Source organism: Nymphaea colorata, chromosome 3, assembly GCF_008831285.2.
Source record: "Nymphaea colorata isolate Beijing-Zhang1983 chromosome 3, ASM883128v2, whole genome shotgun sequence".
Lineage (NCBI taxonomy): Eukaryota > Viridiplantae > Streptophyta > Magnoliopsida > Nymphaeales > Nymphaeaceae > Nymphaea > Nymphaea colorata.
The window spans coordinates 3,895,824-3,908,244 of NC_045140.1; the positions used below are offsets into that span (position 1 = coordinate 3,895,824).

At 38.1% G+C, this 12,421-nt stretch overlaps 1 protein-coding gene across 3 annotated transcripts; it reads right to left on the reverse strand.

Moving 5' to 3' along the window:
* Positions 1-1,314: 1,314 nt before the first annotated feature.
* On the reverse strand, positions 1,315-9,141 carry LOC116250062 (protein PHR1-LIKE 3). Of its 3 annotated transcripts, XR_007572769.1 has the most exons (7): positions 8,588-9,140; positions 3,084-3,160; positions 2,775-2,829; positions 2,456-2,522; positions 2,301-2,370; positions 1,732-2,218; positions 1,315-1,575 (listed from the first exon to the last, which is right to left on the reverse strand). XR_007572769.1 is itself a non-coding variant. In XM_050076637.1 (6 exons), the coding sequence occupies exons 1-6, from the start codon at positions 8,778-8,780 to the stop codon at positions 1,787-1,789; spliced, it is 879 nt and encodes a 292-aa protein (XP_049932594.1). In that variant the 5' UTR covers positions 8,781-9,141; the 3' UTR covers positions 1,315-1,786. The 3 variants fall into 3 exon arrangements, 2 of the variants coding, with proteins under 2 accessions (XP_049932594.1, XP_031479270.1); XM_050076637.1 differs by having other exon boundaries at positions 1,315-2,218; positions 2,456-2,507; positions 8,588-9,141; XM_031623410.2 differs by having other exon boundaries at positions 1,315-2,218.
* Between the last annotated feature and the right edge of the window lie 3,280 nt (positions 9,142-12,421).

A 12,421-nucleotide genomic window follows, 5' to 3' on the forward strand; every position in this document is an offset into this window, starting at 1 on the left:
GTGAAAAACTGCTCCGCTCTGAAAACCCAGCTCAGTGGGTCTTTGCCGGAGAACTTAGGAAGGACAAGTTACGCAATTTCTTACCTGGTTCGAGCAGAGCCCTCCCCTTCAGCTTTCTCTGTTCGAGTCCTCTTCAACACCAATTGGAGGCGGTCCTCCGACGCCTCTTAACTCTGTTCGACCCCTGATGCAGATAGTGACGCAGCATCACTTTGCATCCACCCTGCTCTTGCTGCATCATCGTTAATTGGTAGCCCCAGTTCCATCAACTCTTTGGTTTGTCTCTAGGCAAGATTGTTCGATCTTTCCCATTTGATTGTCTAGCTTCTTCAATACCCCATCCATCTGATGTTTGAGTCCCCCCAATACCACCACCACCTCCCTCGCAGTCACCCTCTCTGTCTAGTCGCTCCTTCACGCAGAGACCTGTTGGCTGTAATACGAGATGATGCGCAGAGTACCGAGAAACGCAGATTAACAGAAAATTTTCAGAGTAGGAGAGGAAATGAGTGACTACTCCCACTTAGAAGGAGGAAACTCCTCCAGCCGTTGAGGTACGCGTATTGAGTAAATTACGAGTCCCCTTGTTAACCCAAATTACACACATTTTAGGGGAATACTTGGATCATGGGTCGATAAATCGAGCCCCCAAGGGACGCGACTCATTTAAGGATGCAAGTATTAAAGAGAAATTAGAAGATTCTAACGGTCTTATTGTATCAGAATGTTTTTATCATCTCTTCTGAAATGTTCATTAACCATTAAGTGTACCATAAGTATCCTAATACAGGACTTGAAAAATGTAGCGTGGGTCTCAATACTGGTTAACCATGAACAGAGTTCATGAGAATTTGAACCAGACGCATGAATCCACCCCCAGAATATTGAAAAGTTCTGGAGGTGTCCGCCAGCAGTTTGTTACAGCTCCATAAAACTGTCCCAAAGATGAAGACAAATTCATGGAACACTATTACAAGTGTTTCAGGCGTCTGTCTAAGTTTAATATTTCATCAATCTGCATATTCATAAAACAGTAACAAACTATTCCCATTGCCAAACAGCCCCTACAAAGAACAGGCTAACTAGACAGAGAGAACAAGCTAACTACACAGTGAACGGTGCTGTCCCATTTACGATGTTCAAACTGATTCCATTCTTCAGGGCTGATGTATGTGGCAAAGGAAACCACAAAAGAAAACAAGACATGTAAGTAAAAGCAATAACCCTGAAAACAGGGTCCCTGCTTTGGTCAAGCAAACGCCGCAACCCACATGCAAGGCAATCCAAGGCACGACAACAGCCAGAAACCCAGAGTAACTAAAAAGCAACAGGAAAACATTCATGAGAATTGAGAACGTGTCTGTTTCACATACATCCATTGCTTTAAACGTGTATAGCTTGGTATTCGTGCACTACAGTGGAACTCATTGATTCCTCTCACTAATTCTCGTTCGACAAGCATCGATTCCTTTGGAGTAATCAATCAGCAGCAGTTAATGGGGAAGCAGCAACCTTAGAAACAATGGCTTCAGTTACTCAAAGGAGGACTCCCACTACCCTTTAGCAACAAAAATGCTGACAGATATACAGACAACAGCAGAATAGTTAATGCTAATAGGAAGTCAGACGCAAAACTTCAGGTGAACCTGCTTCTTCTATTGCAAGTGACAGGATCCAAGTACAAGACGTTTCAGACAAATATACATATCTGATGTTACAATAAGGCCATACCTCGTGCGAGAAGGAACAACACTTCTGCTGAACGAATGTCAATGATACTGGGAGCTCATATACTGGCCATCCACTGTACATCTTGGCGAGCATCGCTTTCCCACACCAGTGATTCGCTGTCACAGTATATCGACCTTGTTCTTTTCTTCCCTCCAGCTTGCAGTCCAACGGCAGATACCCTCCCAGAGCTGTCATTGGAGGTCAGGCAGCTGTCAACAGAGCAGTCAGTTATTTGGGTTTGTCGGTTTATAGATTTCTCATCCAGACAAACTGCCGCTATCTCAGAGAATGAGGCTAAATTTGCAGTCTCAGGGGCATTAAGGCAATCACCAGAGACCTTGATTGCCAATTCTGAAAGTTCTTGTCTTGCAGCATCTAGGCCTGTTGAAGCCATGTTTTGGTCAGCAAGCACCCTGCAGGCCTTTTCAAGTATGGACTGGAGGTACTTTCCTTGGGCTTCAATCCGAAGCTGGAGATGCCTCTGAACCTGCTTACCCCAAAGCACTGAGATATGGAATAGAAAACACAATGGAAAACATAATTTCTCGGGAGCAGAAAAAAAAACGGACCTCCAGCTGCTCATGCAATCTTCTTTGCACTTCCATTTGAACTCTCAATGCCTCAGTGACCTGGTATCCACTGGCACCAATAAAGCAAATTATTGAAAACCCAACATGAGATGTACTTGCTGCTATTCATTGAGAAATGGATCCTCAAAACTTACTCGTTCATTTCTTGTGAAACCATTCTTGATGTTGATGAAGTTCCCTGATTTTCTGAAAGACCAGTAGCTGCAAAAGTTGAGTTAAATCAGGCAAAGCCAGTCAAGAACTAAACTACTAAGGGATCAAATCCTGGGTATGAAGCCCAGACTTTGCCTTATTCTAGAAACTTGAGCCCTGAACCTAGGAGTCCATTTTAATCTAAATACAGAGTCCTTTCTCTCTTAGAACTCTGTAACTTGGACTTAGGTGTAGATTTGATTTTGTTTACAAAGAAACTGAGAGGTACACACACACACACACACACAGAGAGAGAGAGACCATCCTTTGAGCTGTCACTTAGTTCTTTGCATGATTGTTTGCCCAACCGATACTTCTGCAGATTCAATTGATAAAACATTAAAAAAAACTCTGAAAACATCATATTGGTGCACATCTAAACAAAAGATGATTTCCACAGAACTACAAATCATGACATAACAGTAAATAAACATGAGTAAATGGAAAGCATGAATTCAACAATAACTAGAGAGCATCATGTACTTCATTGTCTCAGTCACTCGATTTCCAGTTTTTACCAAAAAGAATAATGGAAAAAAATTGAGAATTTAAGAAATAAATCAACGAAACCTGAAGATGACTCTTCAAATGATATAGAGTAAGGCCTTTTACTCCCATTGTTCTCATGATGGTCTTTGGTGTGGCTTCTGCAGTTCAGAGGGAGGAGTGTTGGTCAAACAAAAATCGACTCAAAATAATGAACATGCAGAAGTCACAAAAGCATTATTCTCATAAAAAGAAAGAAATACAGATGTTTGGTGCATGATGCCCTTTCTCAACTTCCTCAACACAAAGTAATGGTATAAAAATAACACATGCTCAACAGCCATGAGAACCTATGACTGCTGAACATGTAAAAAAAGCACGAAATTCTTATGCTTGAGAATTTGCCTCACAGTTGGTGACAGGATCGGAGCAAACTATTAATAGAAAACACCCACATGTTCAGCCCAACTACTCTCCAAGACATGGACCCTCAATGCAGTTTTGTGGGTACTAGATCTACTGGCACATACAGGACACGTTTCTTTCAATCACAAAGAAACTACTTGAGTGAGTTCAGTCATCTAGCTTCTTCAAAAAAACTAACCCGCTATCTTAATATATTTTTGTTTTTGATACTTTACAAAAGAGAATGTCAATAATGGGAAGTAATGTCCCTTTTCAAAAGTTTCAATTCAACTTTGTGTTTTATTGACGTTTTAAACTTATTATACCAACACCACCCCCCCCCCCCCTCCCCAACCCTCAAACAACACACCATCACTTTGTCACTATAGAAACACCATCACCACTCTAATACTAACCTATTTTCTTGTCACTCCCCATGCAAGTTGCTTGTTCCTACTCACAACTCCCCACCTATCAAACTCCATATCTTCTTTCTCCACCACATTTTCACTGCATCACTATCCAAATATCTTGCTCTTGGATAGGTACAGGCCTCACAAGATGGACATGTGTATCGTGCTTCCAAACCTTCATTGATCATTCTATCCTTCCCCCCTCACCATCTGGGCAAGCAAATATCATATCCTTCCATCCTTCTGGACAGTCATCTCCCTACCATATCCACCTCCCGGCTTCCAGTAACCTTTTATTTCCTCCTCTTTTCATGTAGAAACAATTTATTAGTTATTACCAGTGAATTGTCCAGCCAGAAGTAGAGTGAAGTCAGATCGTTTATGGTAGGCATTGCATGCCACGATAAGGAGTTTGAAATATAACCACCCCAATGGTGAATTCCTTTTCTTGGGGGTGGTTTAGAGAGAGAAAGGGAATTGTAAATTTATGAAGTTAATTGTTGTAACCAACACTTCAAGTATAGTAACTGACACCAACTACATCAAAACAGAAAGCAAAAGAAAGTGCTTTTGGCAGTCATCTCAAGGGCATTTTCCTAGATCAAGAAACCAACTTAGTGATAGTCAATAGCTTCAGCATAGCTGGTCAGGCCAGTGGCTGGTTTGATTCCCATGGGGATCAACCCCATGCATAAGCCTAAAAGCAGGCATAAACCCTGGGACTGGTGCTACTACCCTCGAGATTTAAAATTGTTCGGCAAGTGACAAAGTCTATCAGCCCGAGTGTGTCTTCTGCAGGACCAAAACCCAAAGAAAAAATAGTGATGGTCAATAAGCATGTTCAGAAATGTGCTAAAAATGAAGCCCATCTGTTTGTCATTATTCAAACGTTATATTACTCCCACAAGTAGATCTTATAGAATCAAGTTAGTGAAACTGTGAGAGATGACAACAGAATTCAATGTTAGGTAAATTCAAGCAAAACATGGGTTTAACTAATCAACAAGAGTTGCATGATTAGAAGCACAGAATGCCCATATATCCTGTAAGGATATCAGCCTGAAGGACTTCAACTTGTACATTGTATTTTTTTTTCAGTTTTCCCAAAAATCCCTGTTTGATAAGTAGGAGAAACTTCAAAAGCAGTGGGTCCCACCCATGATTTCTATATCCTATCAAACAAGGCAAAAACGTTTGCCAAATGTCTTCTTTTTATTGGATCTTTAAACAAATGTTGACGGATGGAGAAATTTTTGTCTAATCCCAACTCTGCTTATTTGGCTAGGTCTGTTTTGTAACTCACACGCCCTATATAAAGCTTCCAAACAGCAAAGTGCAGGCAACCTTCCAGGTGAAAGGACACCTATCACCATTTCATGTATGAAGCCCTTACAACATTTTCCATTTTTCTCCATTGTATGAATGTGTATATGGTTTAATCTTCAAAGGAAAAAGAACAGGCATATATGTGAGGGATCAGGTGAGGTTTTATGACATGTTTACAGGGAATCAGATAAACCTATATAGTCCATGAGAAATAAATAATTAAATACAAAGTCCATTCGTTGTCAATGCCCTTCGTGGGCCCTGAGTAAAAGCCAGATATGGGTTTGATTACATTTTAATATTAAATTATAGTCTTGATTTTGATTTTATAAAAAGGACAGAAATTTTCCCAGTAAAAATCAAATATGGAAAAAAAAATTTATTCGTTCTTTTTCCAATCAATTGTACATGACAAAACTTTAGTCTCACAAGATTAGGCAAAACCTTCGCTTTGAACCAAGCAGCCCAAGACAAAAAAGAAATAGAAACAGCACTTAATCACTGATGGCACATGTGAGAATACAAATTGAAAGAATTTTACAAAGCAATGCAAAAAGAGTACAGTATTAAATTGAATTCAACATAGTAATTCAAGAACAAGCTTTTACAATATATTACAATATTGTAAATCTATTAATTGGTCAATAAGCATCGGTCTTGGACACATTCCATGTAGCTGCACACAGCAAAGATTAGAATTGTAGACACTTGGACAGGACAATACACCAGTATTTGTGTCTATTAGGGTAGGGTCTACTTGGCAGCCCATAACATTTATACATCTTGAGAATGTTCGTCAATTCAATAGTGGGAAACTTTCAAAAGGTTGACATGTGTGAGGCCCCATTAGTAACATGATATGAATACAATATATATATATGTGTGTGTGTGTGTGTGTGTGTGTGTGTGTGTGTGTGTGTGTGTGTGCATAGTTTTTCTTAGTTACTATCTCTTGAAGCCATTGTATATAAATAAGCATGAAATTAAATAAATAAATACATATATAGTCAAATATAATGCAAAAGATTAAAAGAGACAGACGGGCAGAGCCCTTTTTGTGTCAATAAAAAAGGAACAAGCATGAAGAAGGATCCAAGAAGTGTCAGAGTCACTGTCAGTATCCAGAATCGTCACACACCCATAGTTCATATTTATAAAGTTTTCTATAAAACATAGCTTGAATACCATTGGTTAGTTCACCTGGATAAGTAGATCAACCCGAGCTCCTATTACCACATTTTCCATTACCAATGATTTCTAATTTTCATTAAAATAAGTCAACCATACAACCAGAGCAGCAATCATCTTATTCAATTGAATCCATAGAGAATTTATAAATGATGGGTATCTATATGTTCATAAAGGATCCATAGAGAATTTATAAACGATGTGTATCTCTATGTTCATAAAGGAATATTTATTCTTTGCCTCCTTTTTGTGCATAAGCTCAATTTTCATCTTCTAAAAAAAATGTGGTTTCATTATAAAATGACACTTTTCATCTACCCGCATGCTTAAGAAGCTCACGACATGGAGTATCTATGATACTAACTTCCAAATACATGTACTGATTAAAGAAAAAAAATCAGATTTGACATGTCTAATTTGCAGAAAGAATCTTAGAAGAAAAAGCTTAAGTTGGAATTTGAAGAAATAGCTACAACTTGACTGAGCAAAAAACATCATGGTGACATCTCTATTTGGCAATACAAGAGTCAAGAAAGCACTAACCATTTCATTTTTAATTATTTCCACCCTTCCTGGAAAATCATGCTGAATACAATCATTAGGTTAGGAACTTAGGATTTATCTAATTACTTTCAATCAATTCCTTGCAGCAGATGGGTTCAATAACTTGGCCTAAAATCAAACTAATGTGGTACAACACTCTCACACCAAACAACTTATGCCAAAACAACCTATGCCTGACATATTTACTACTTGAAATGTCCAAGATCCCTATCATAAACCTAGTGCATCAAGGATCACCTGCATGCCTAGGACCTAGGTAACCAATAAGGTGACAACACATAAAATTTTTTCTAAGATATTCACATAAAATTTTTTCTAAGATATTCACATAAAATCAATCAAGAATCCTTTCCAATTTTTCTCTTAAACATACAAATTACTTCTAACTTTTCAGCTTCTAAAGCTCATTTAGCAATACTCATTCATTTATTTTATTTCTCCAAAATCCTAATTAATCAATCTTATCTAGGCACTAAGCAGGCCGAGTATGGTGACTAAGCATGGAGTACCATTGTTGATTCCTCACCACCAACAGCCACCAGATGGAATGGGTGCGAAACCCACCCAACCTAGCGGTGCCATATTTGATGCAGATCAAGAAAGTTATCCGTAGCTCTGTTATCAAAACATAAGGAAAAAACAATTTGGTGGCAACATTAATGAAGAATGAATGTCGTCAGTGAGTTAACAGAGCCTTTCGAATATGTGTTTGCAACTCATGAGTCATTAATGCTACTTCACGACTAACTGTGGTGACTCCAAAACAAGGAAAAATGACAGAAAGTGTTACCTAACGAGTCAAGGATTGGGATTAGCGTCATAGACCAGTAAAATTCAAACTATCACATAAAGGCCTAGAAAGGAGGCATTGCCTTCTTAGCCGTGAAATGGGCATAAAGCCATTAACCAGCAAAAAAACAGCATACGAGGCTTTAGTCTTAAGTGCGAGTATAGGCTATTTGAACAAGCATGGAGAACGACTATGAGTTAATAAAGAAAAAAAATTATGTGCGACATAAGGAGAACCTACGTACTACATTTGACACAACGAACAATCATTTGAGCTTCACAAGACGATAAAAAATATATATAATATTCCAAATAAATAAGTTCAGATACAGAGTAGAAGAAAGTAAAATATTAACATAGTGATAAGAGAAAAAGGAAAATAATATCCTCCAGTTCACTCTCCGCGCCATTAAACCCTTGAAAGTTCCTAAAGATATAAGAACATGGCTTTCCATATTTGACGAAACCTACAACAAGGAAAGTAACACAAGACTAATAGAGTTTATCAAACGAGGGCCATGACCATTTATTCATTAGCAATTGAAAATATAAAAAAATGGTGACTTAACAAAACTTGAACAATCCCATCCTTCCAAAGACAGCAAGGCAGTGACAAAAGTATTTCAAAGAAATGAAAAAAAAAAGAAGGAACAGAACCAACAGTCGTGTAACATCTTCCGAGAAATTTTCATAAAGGAGTAGCGTGATCATTAACAAAAAAACGTCATTTATACAAGGGAAAAGACCAAACACATAGTCACACTTTCGCAACTATGTCGACCAAAGAATCCATACTCCATACAGTACTACAACAAAAAACTACGCAGCGTAAACCAGACGATAAACGGAAGAAAGAAACCGTGCTTCCGAAATCAGAAAAAAGATAGAAGGGATCGGACTCACTGTCGGGGCCGCCGAGCTGTGTGACGGCGTCGACGAACCTCTCGTGAAGCTCGGCCGTCCACCTCAGCCGCGGCTTCGGATCCGTGGTAAGCACCAAACAGGCGTCTCCCGGAAGGTTGGTGCCCTCAAGAGGCCCCTGCAAGTCTTCGTGCCCAACTCCCTTCTCCAAGGAGTGATGGATCGCCTGGTACATTTTCCTGGAAACCTCAAGCAAGCGCCAGAACCTCCGCAAAAAACCGAATACCCACGAATCGAAGTCGCAAAAAAAGAGACTCCAGATCGAGAAATCGAGGACCCACCTCTCCCCCACCTTCTGTCTCCCCCCTTTCTCTTTCTTCCCCCCTTAGAAAACCCTAAATCAACCGAAGCCTCTTGGAATACATGGAATTAAGAGCATTTGGATCTTGTGATTGTTCTCAAAGAATGCACAATGAGGACTCTGAGAAAGGAGACTCCCTAGCTTTGGCTCTCCCAGAGTGAGTACGGAGAAGCAGGACAGAGAACGTACACCAACAGCACACAGGCAGAGAGACAGAAGAAATGACATCGAAAAATAACCTTTTCAGATGACAACTATTCTTTTTACATATTTGAAGACTTGCATTTTAAAAAATTTCAAAAAAGCGTCGAAAATATTTTGATATCCTTGACTAATGACTTTACATTTGAACATTAAAACATCATATGACACCCTCCGAAAAACTTTATTTAATATTTTGGTCCTTCCAGGGTCGAGTCTCCTTTCCCCTTGCTAACCAGCTGAGGCAGCAAGTTCAATTCAACAACAAACGCATGTAGAAGATGAATACAAAGTAAACAAAATGAAGGATCGCTCGATTTAAGGTTCCAAAATGCACATTCACTTAATAGATTGTGTTGCAAGATACAAGTCATATTTTATTTGTTGGAAGCCAAAAACATCAATTATTGCTTCAAAAGTGAAGCAGTTGTTTGTTATGTCATTTCACAAGGGACAATAAAAAGTGATGATTGAGTCATGGGGTGACTGAGGCATTCGACCATCGCGTGCAAAGGATATGAATGCACCAATACCCCAGTAGTTTTTCTTTCAATTTGTCACATAATTTTTCACATGTTAGCAGCATTGTTGTATTATTGTAGGGACAAAAAAGTAAGGTTTTGGGATTTGATAAACCTCAGATAGAATTATTGTATCAATCTATATATGGAGATTGCTATGACCAATATACTCATTTGAGCAGGAGAGCAAACAAGTGTTTTCACTTTTTTTTTCTTACTTATGTTGTTGTCTCATACATTTGAGGTCTGAGATAATGATAGTGGCGTAAAATAACGACATGGGTATGAGATAGTGTGAGATAATAATGTGCAATGTTAAGGCATTGAAGTAAATATGCACGTTGGTAGTAGGGTCAGCACCAGCATGCGTTCGCGTTCATTGTGTATATAATGAACCTATAAGAACTCATTCTCCAAAATGGGTGGCCATCAAGTGAACAACCCCATGAGGTAAAATGAGGATCTAGCGTTACCATATAAAGGAAAACCAAAAAATCTGAGAGGAGGGTGGTGTCCTCGCTCGTGCACCCACTTTCCCATCTTTTTCTCCATTATTTGTTGGACTTCTCTTCTCAAACCTTTGAAGGGTCTCGTGTTTCTTAAGAAGGGAGCAAACACCTAAGGACTCACATGTTGTTGCGACTTCATGTCTCTTCTTAGATGTTCTGAAGCCATGAAAATGACCGTACAGTAAATGCAAACAACTTTACATGCTAAAATTCATCAGATGTCTTTGTAGTTAGTTCGATTGTTACTTATATTTTCTTGGTTTCCATATCTTGTATACGAGAGAAAGAAAGAGAGAGAAAAAATCGTAAATATCATATGTACTATTTTATGAAATGGAAGATTAAGCATGCAATATATTGACATATGAGGGTGTTCTATGAAGGAGATCTTTATCTCATCGTGCTTCCTGCTGCAATATTTCTGCTACGGGATGATCTTGGTTCATAATTCGAGGTAAGCTCCATCTGTCTCTATCTGCATCTCCTATTTGATTCATGTATGCGCTACTCCTTTTTATGGTGTTGAGATAGAGACGAGGGCGATTTCCTTCTCCCTCCTCAAGATCAACAAGACACTAATTTAAATGGCTTTCTTTCTTAATCTCTATCTAGCAAACATAATCTTCTTTGTTGTTTCACAGGACCAAAGAGATCGAGGAGATGATGCTTCCTACGTGGAGTTCGATATGAAGGAGCACAATGTTTCGGAAGAATGCACTCGCAAGGAAATATTGAATTTGATTGGCAAGCGTGGAAGAAGCTGAACCATGCTGTAGATGATTTTTTTTTCTTGTCAAACACATACAATAAATCTTAGGGGTAGTTTGGTTCATGGACATGCTTCAATTTTTAGAGATGGTACATGGAACCTAGACCAATGTTTAGGACAGATTCATATAATATTAACAAATTATCACAACGGCCACATGATCCCTGACAATAAGAAAAGTATGTAAGTGTTTTACGAATCTACTACAAATATCAGGGTAGATTCATCATTAGTCTTTAGAGTAAATTCATTCAACACTCACATAGTGTTCCTATTAACGAACAACCACTTACAACACTCTCTGTGAGTATTTGAATATACGTCACCTCACATATTAAAGCATATTCATGAAACCTAGCCACCTAGGTGTTCATGAATCTGTTACAATCTTTTAAGATATATTAAAGTATTTCATTTACCAAACAACCTTTTAGAAAAAGTGATTGTTCCAACCCCTTCGGTCAAAGAAAGACAAACGCAAAGGCCTATTTTTCCTAATAAAAATGGAATTATATGAAGCTTCGGATCTGATGTGATTGGACGAGTCAAATTAATAGCATCCTTCTCTATCTTTCATTTTCCATTTTATTCTTCTTAAAAGAGAAATAAAAACGTGGTTATGGTGCTTCATTGGCCAAGCCTTGGAGATAAAGAGTGAGAGTTGTAGGTCAAAGATTGAAATCATATGGTGATGTTAATCCAACTTGAAGACATAAGTCATCATATATATAATCAGGAGCAGAGCTAAGGGACGCTTGCATGGGCCCTGGCTCTACCTCAATTTTTTTTAACTTACGTGTAAATTTTTAAAAATGTTATTTGTCCTATATAAAAATTTTGAAAAATCATATTTTGGCTCATGTCAAAACTTAAAAACTTTAATTAATCCTCCTCATGAAAAATTTATGGTTCTCCGCCTTTGTATAATGAAACTCCAATGTCATTCAATCTTCCTAAAAAGGAGAGCACAAACCAAAGAAAAAATGACAGAAAACTTTGGTAAAGTTTGTGACTTAAATAATATGTAAGCAACATGATGTATGCCAACCAATGCCAAGGAAAAAGCCTTTGCAAAGAAAGTGAGAGTAGTTTACATGACCCCCTTATAAAATGTCACTTATTACAAAAAGAGTGATCACCAACTTGTATTTGTCACTTGGTTGTCCTCCCTGCATGACGTATGAAAAGACGTTGTACCTTTTACCATGTTTGATTAAACAACTCATATGATCACTTCATAAAGTTCATTATGTCAAAAGAAAAATCAAAAGTGTTCAACTTTCTCTCAACTTTCCTTGTTATTTTTATTAAACAAGTCCCAGTGGTTAATTTATTTTACAACAAGTTTTGTTTTTCAAAACAGAACTCAAACGAAGACCATGGTCTATGTCACCACACCTTTCTTCTTACCAAGTTTGTTTTACCTTTTTTGTACTTTCATCAGTATATTGTCAACTTTGGAGAGATGTATGATCCACATAGTATAAGTTAGTGACGTGATCTCAATTTTTTTAT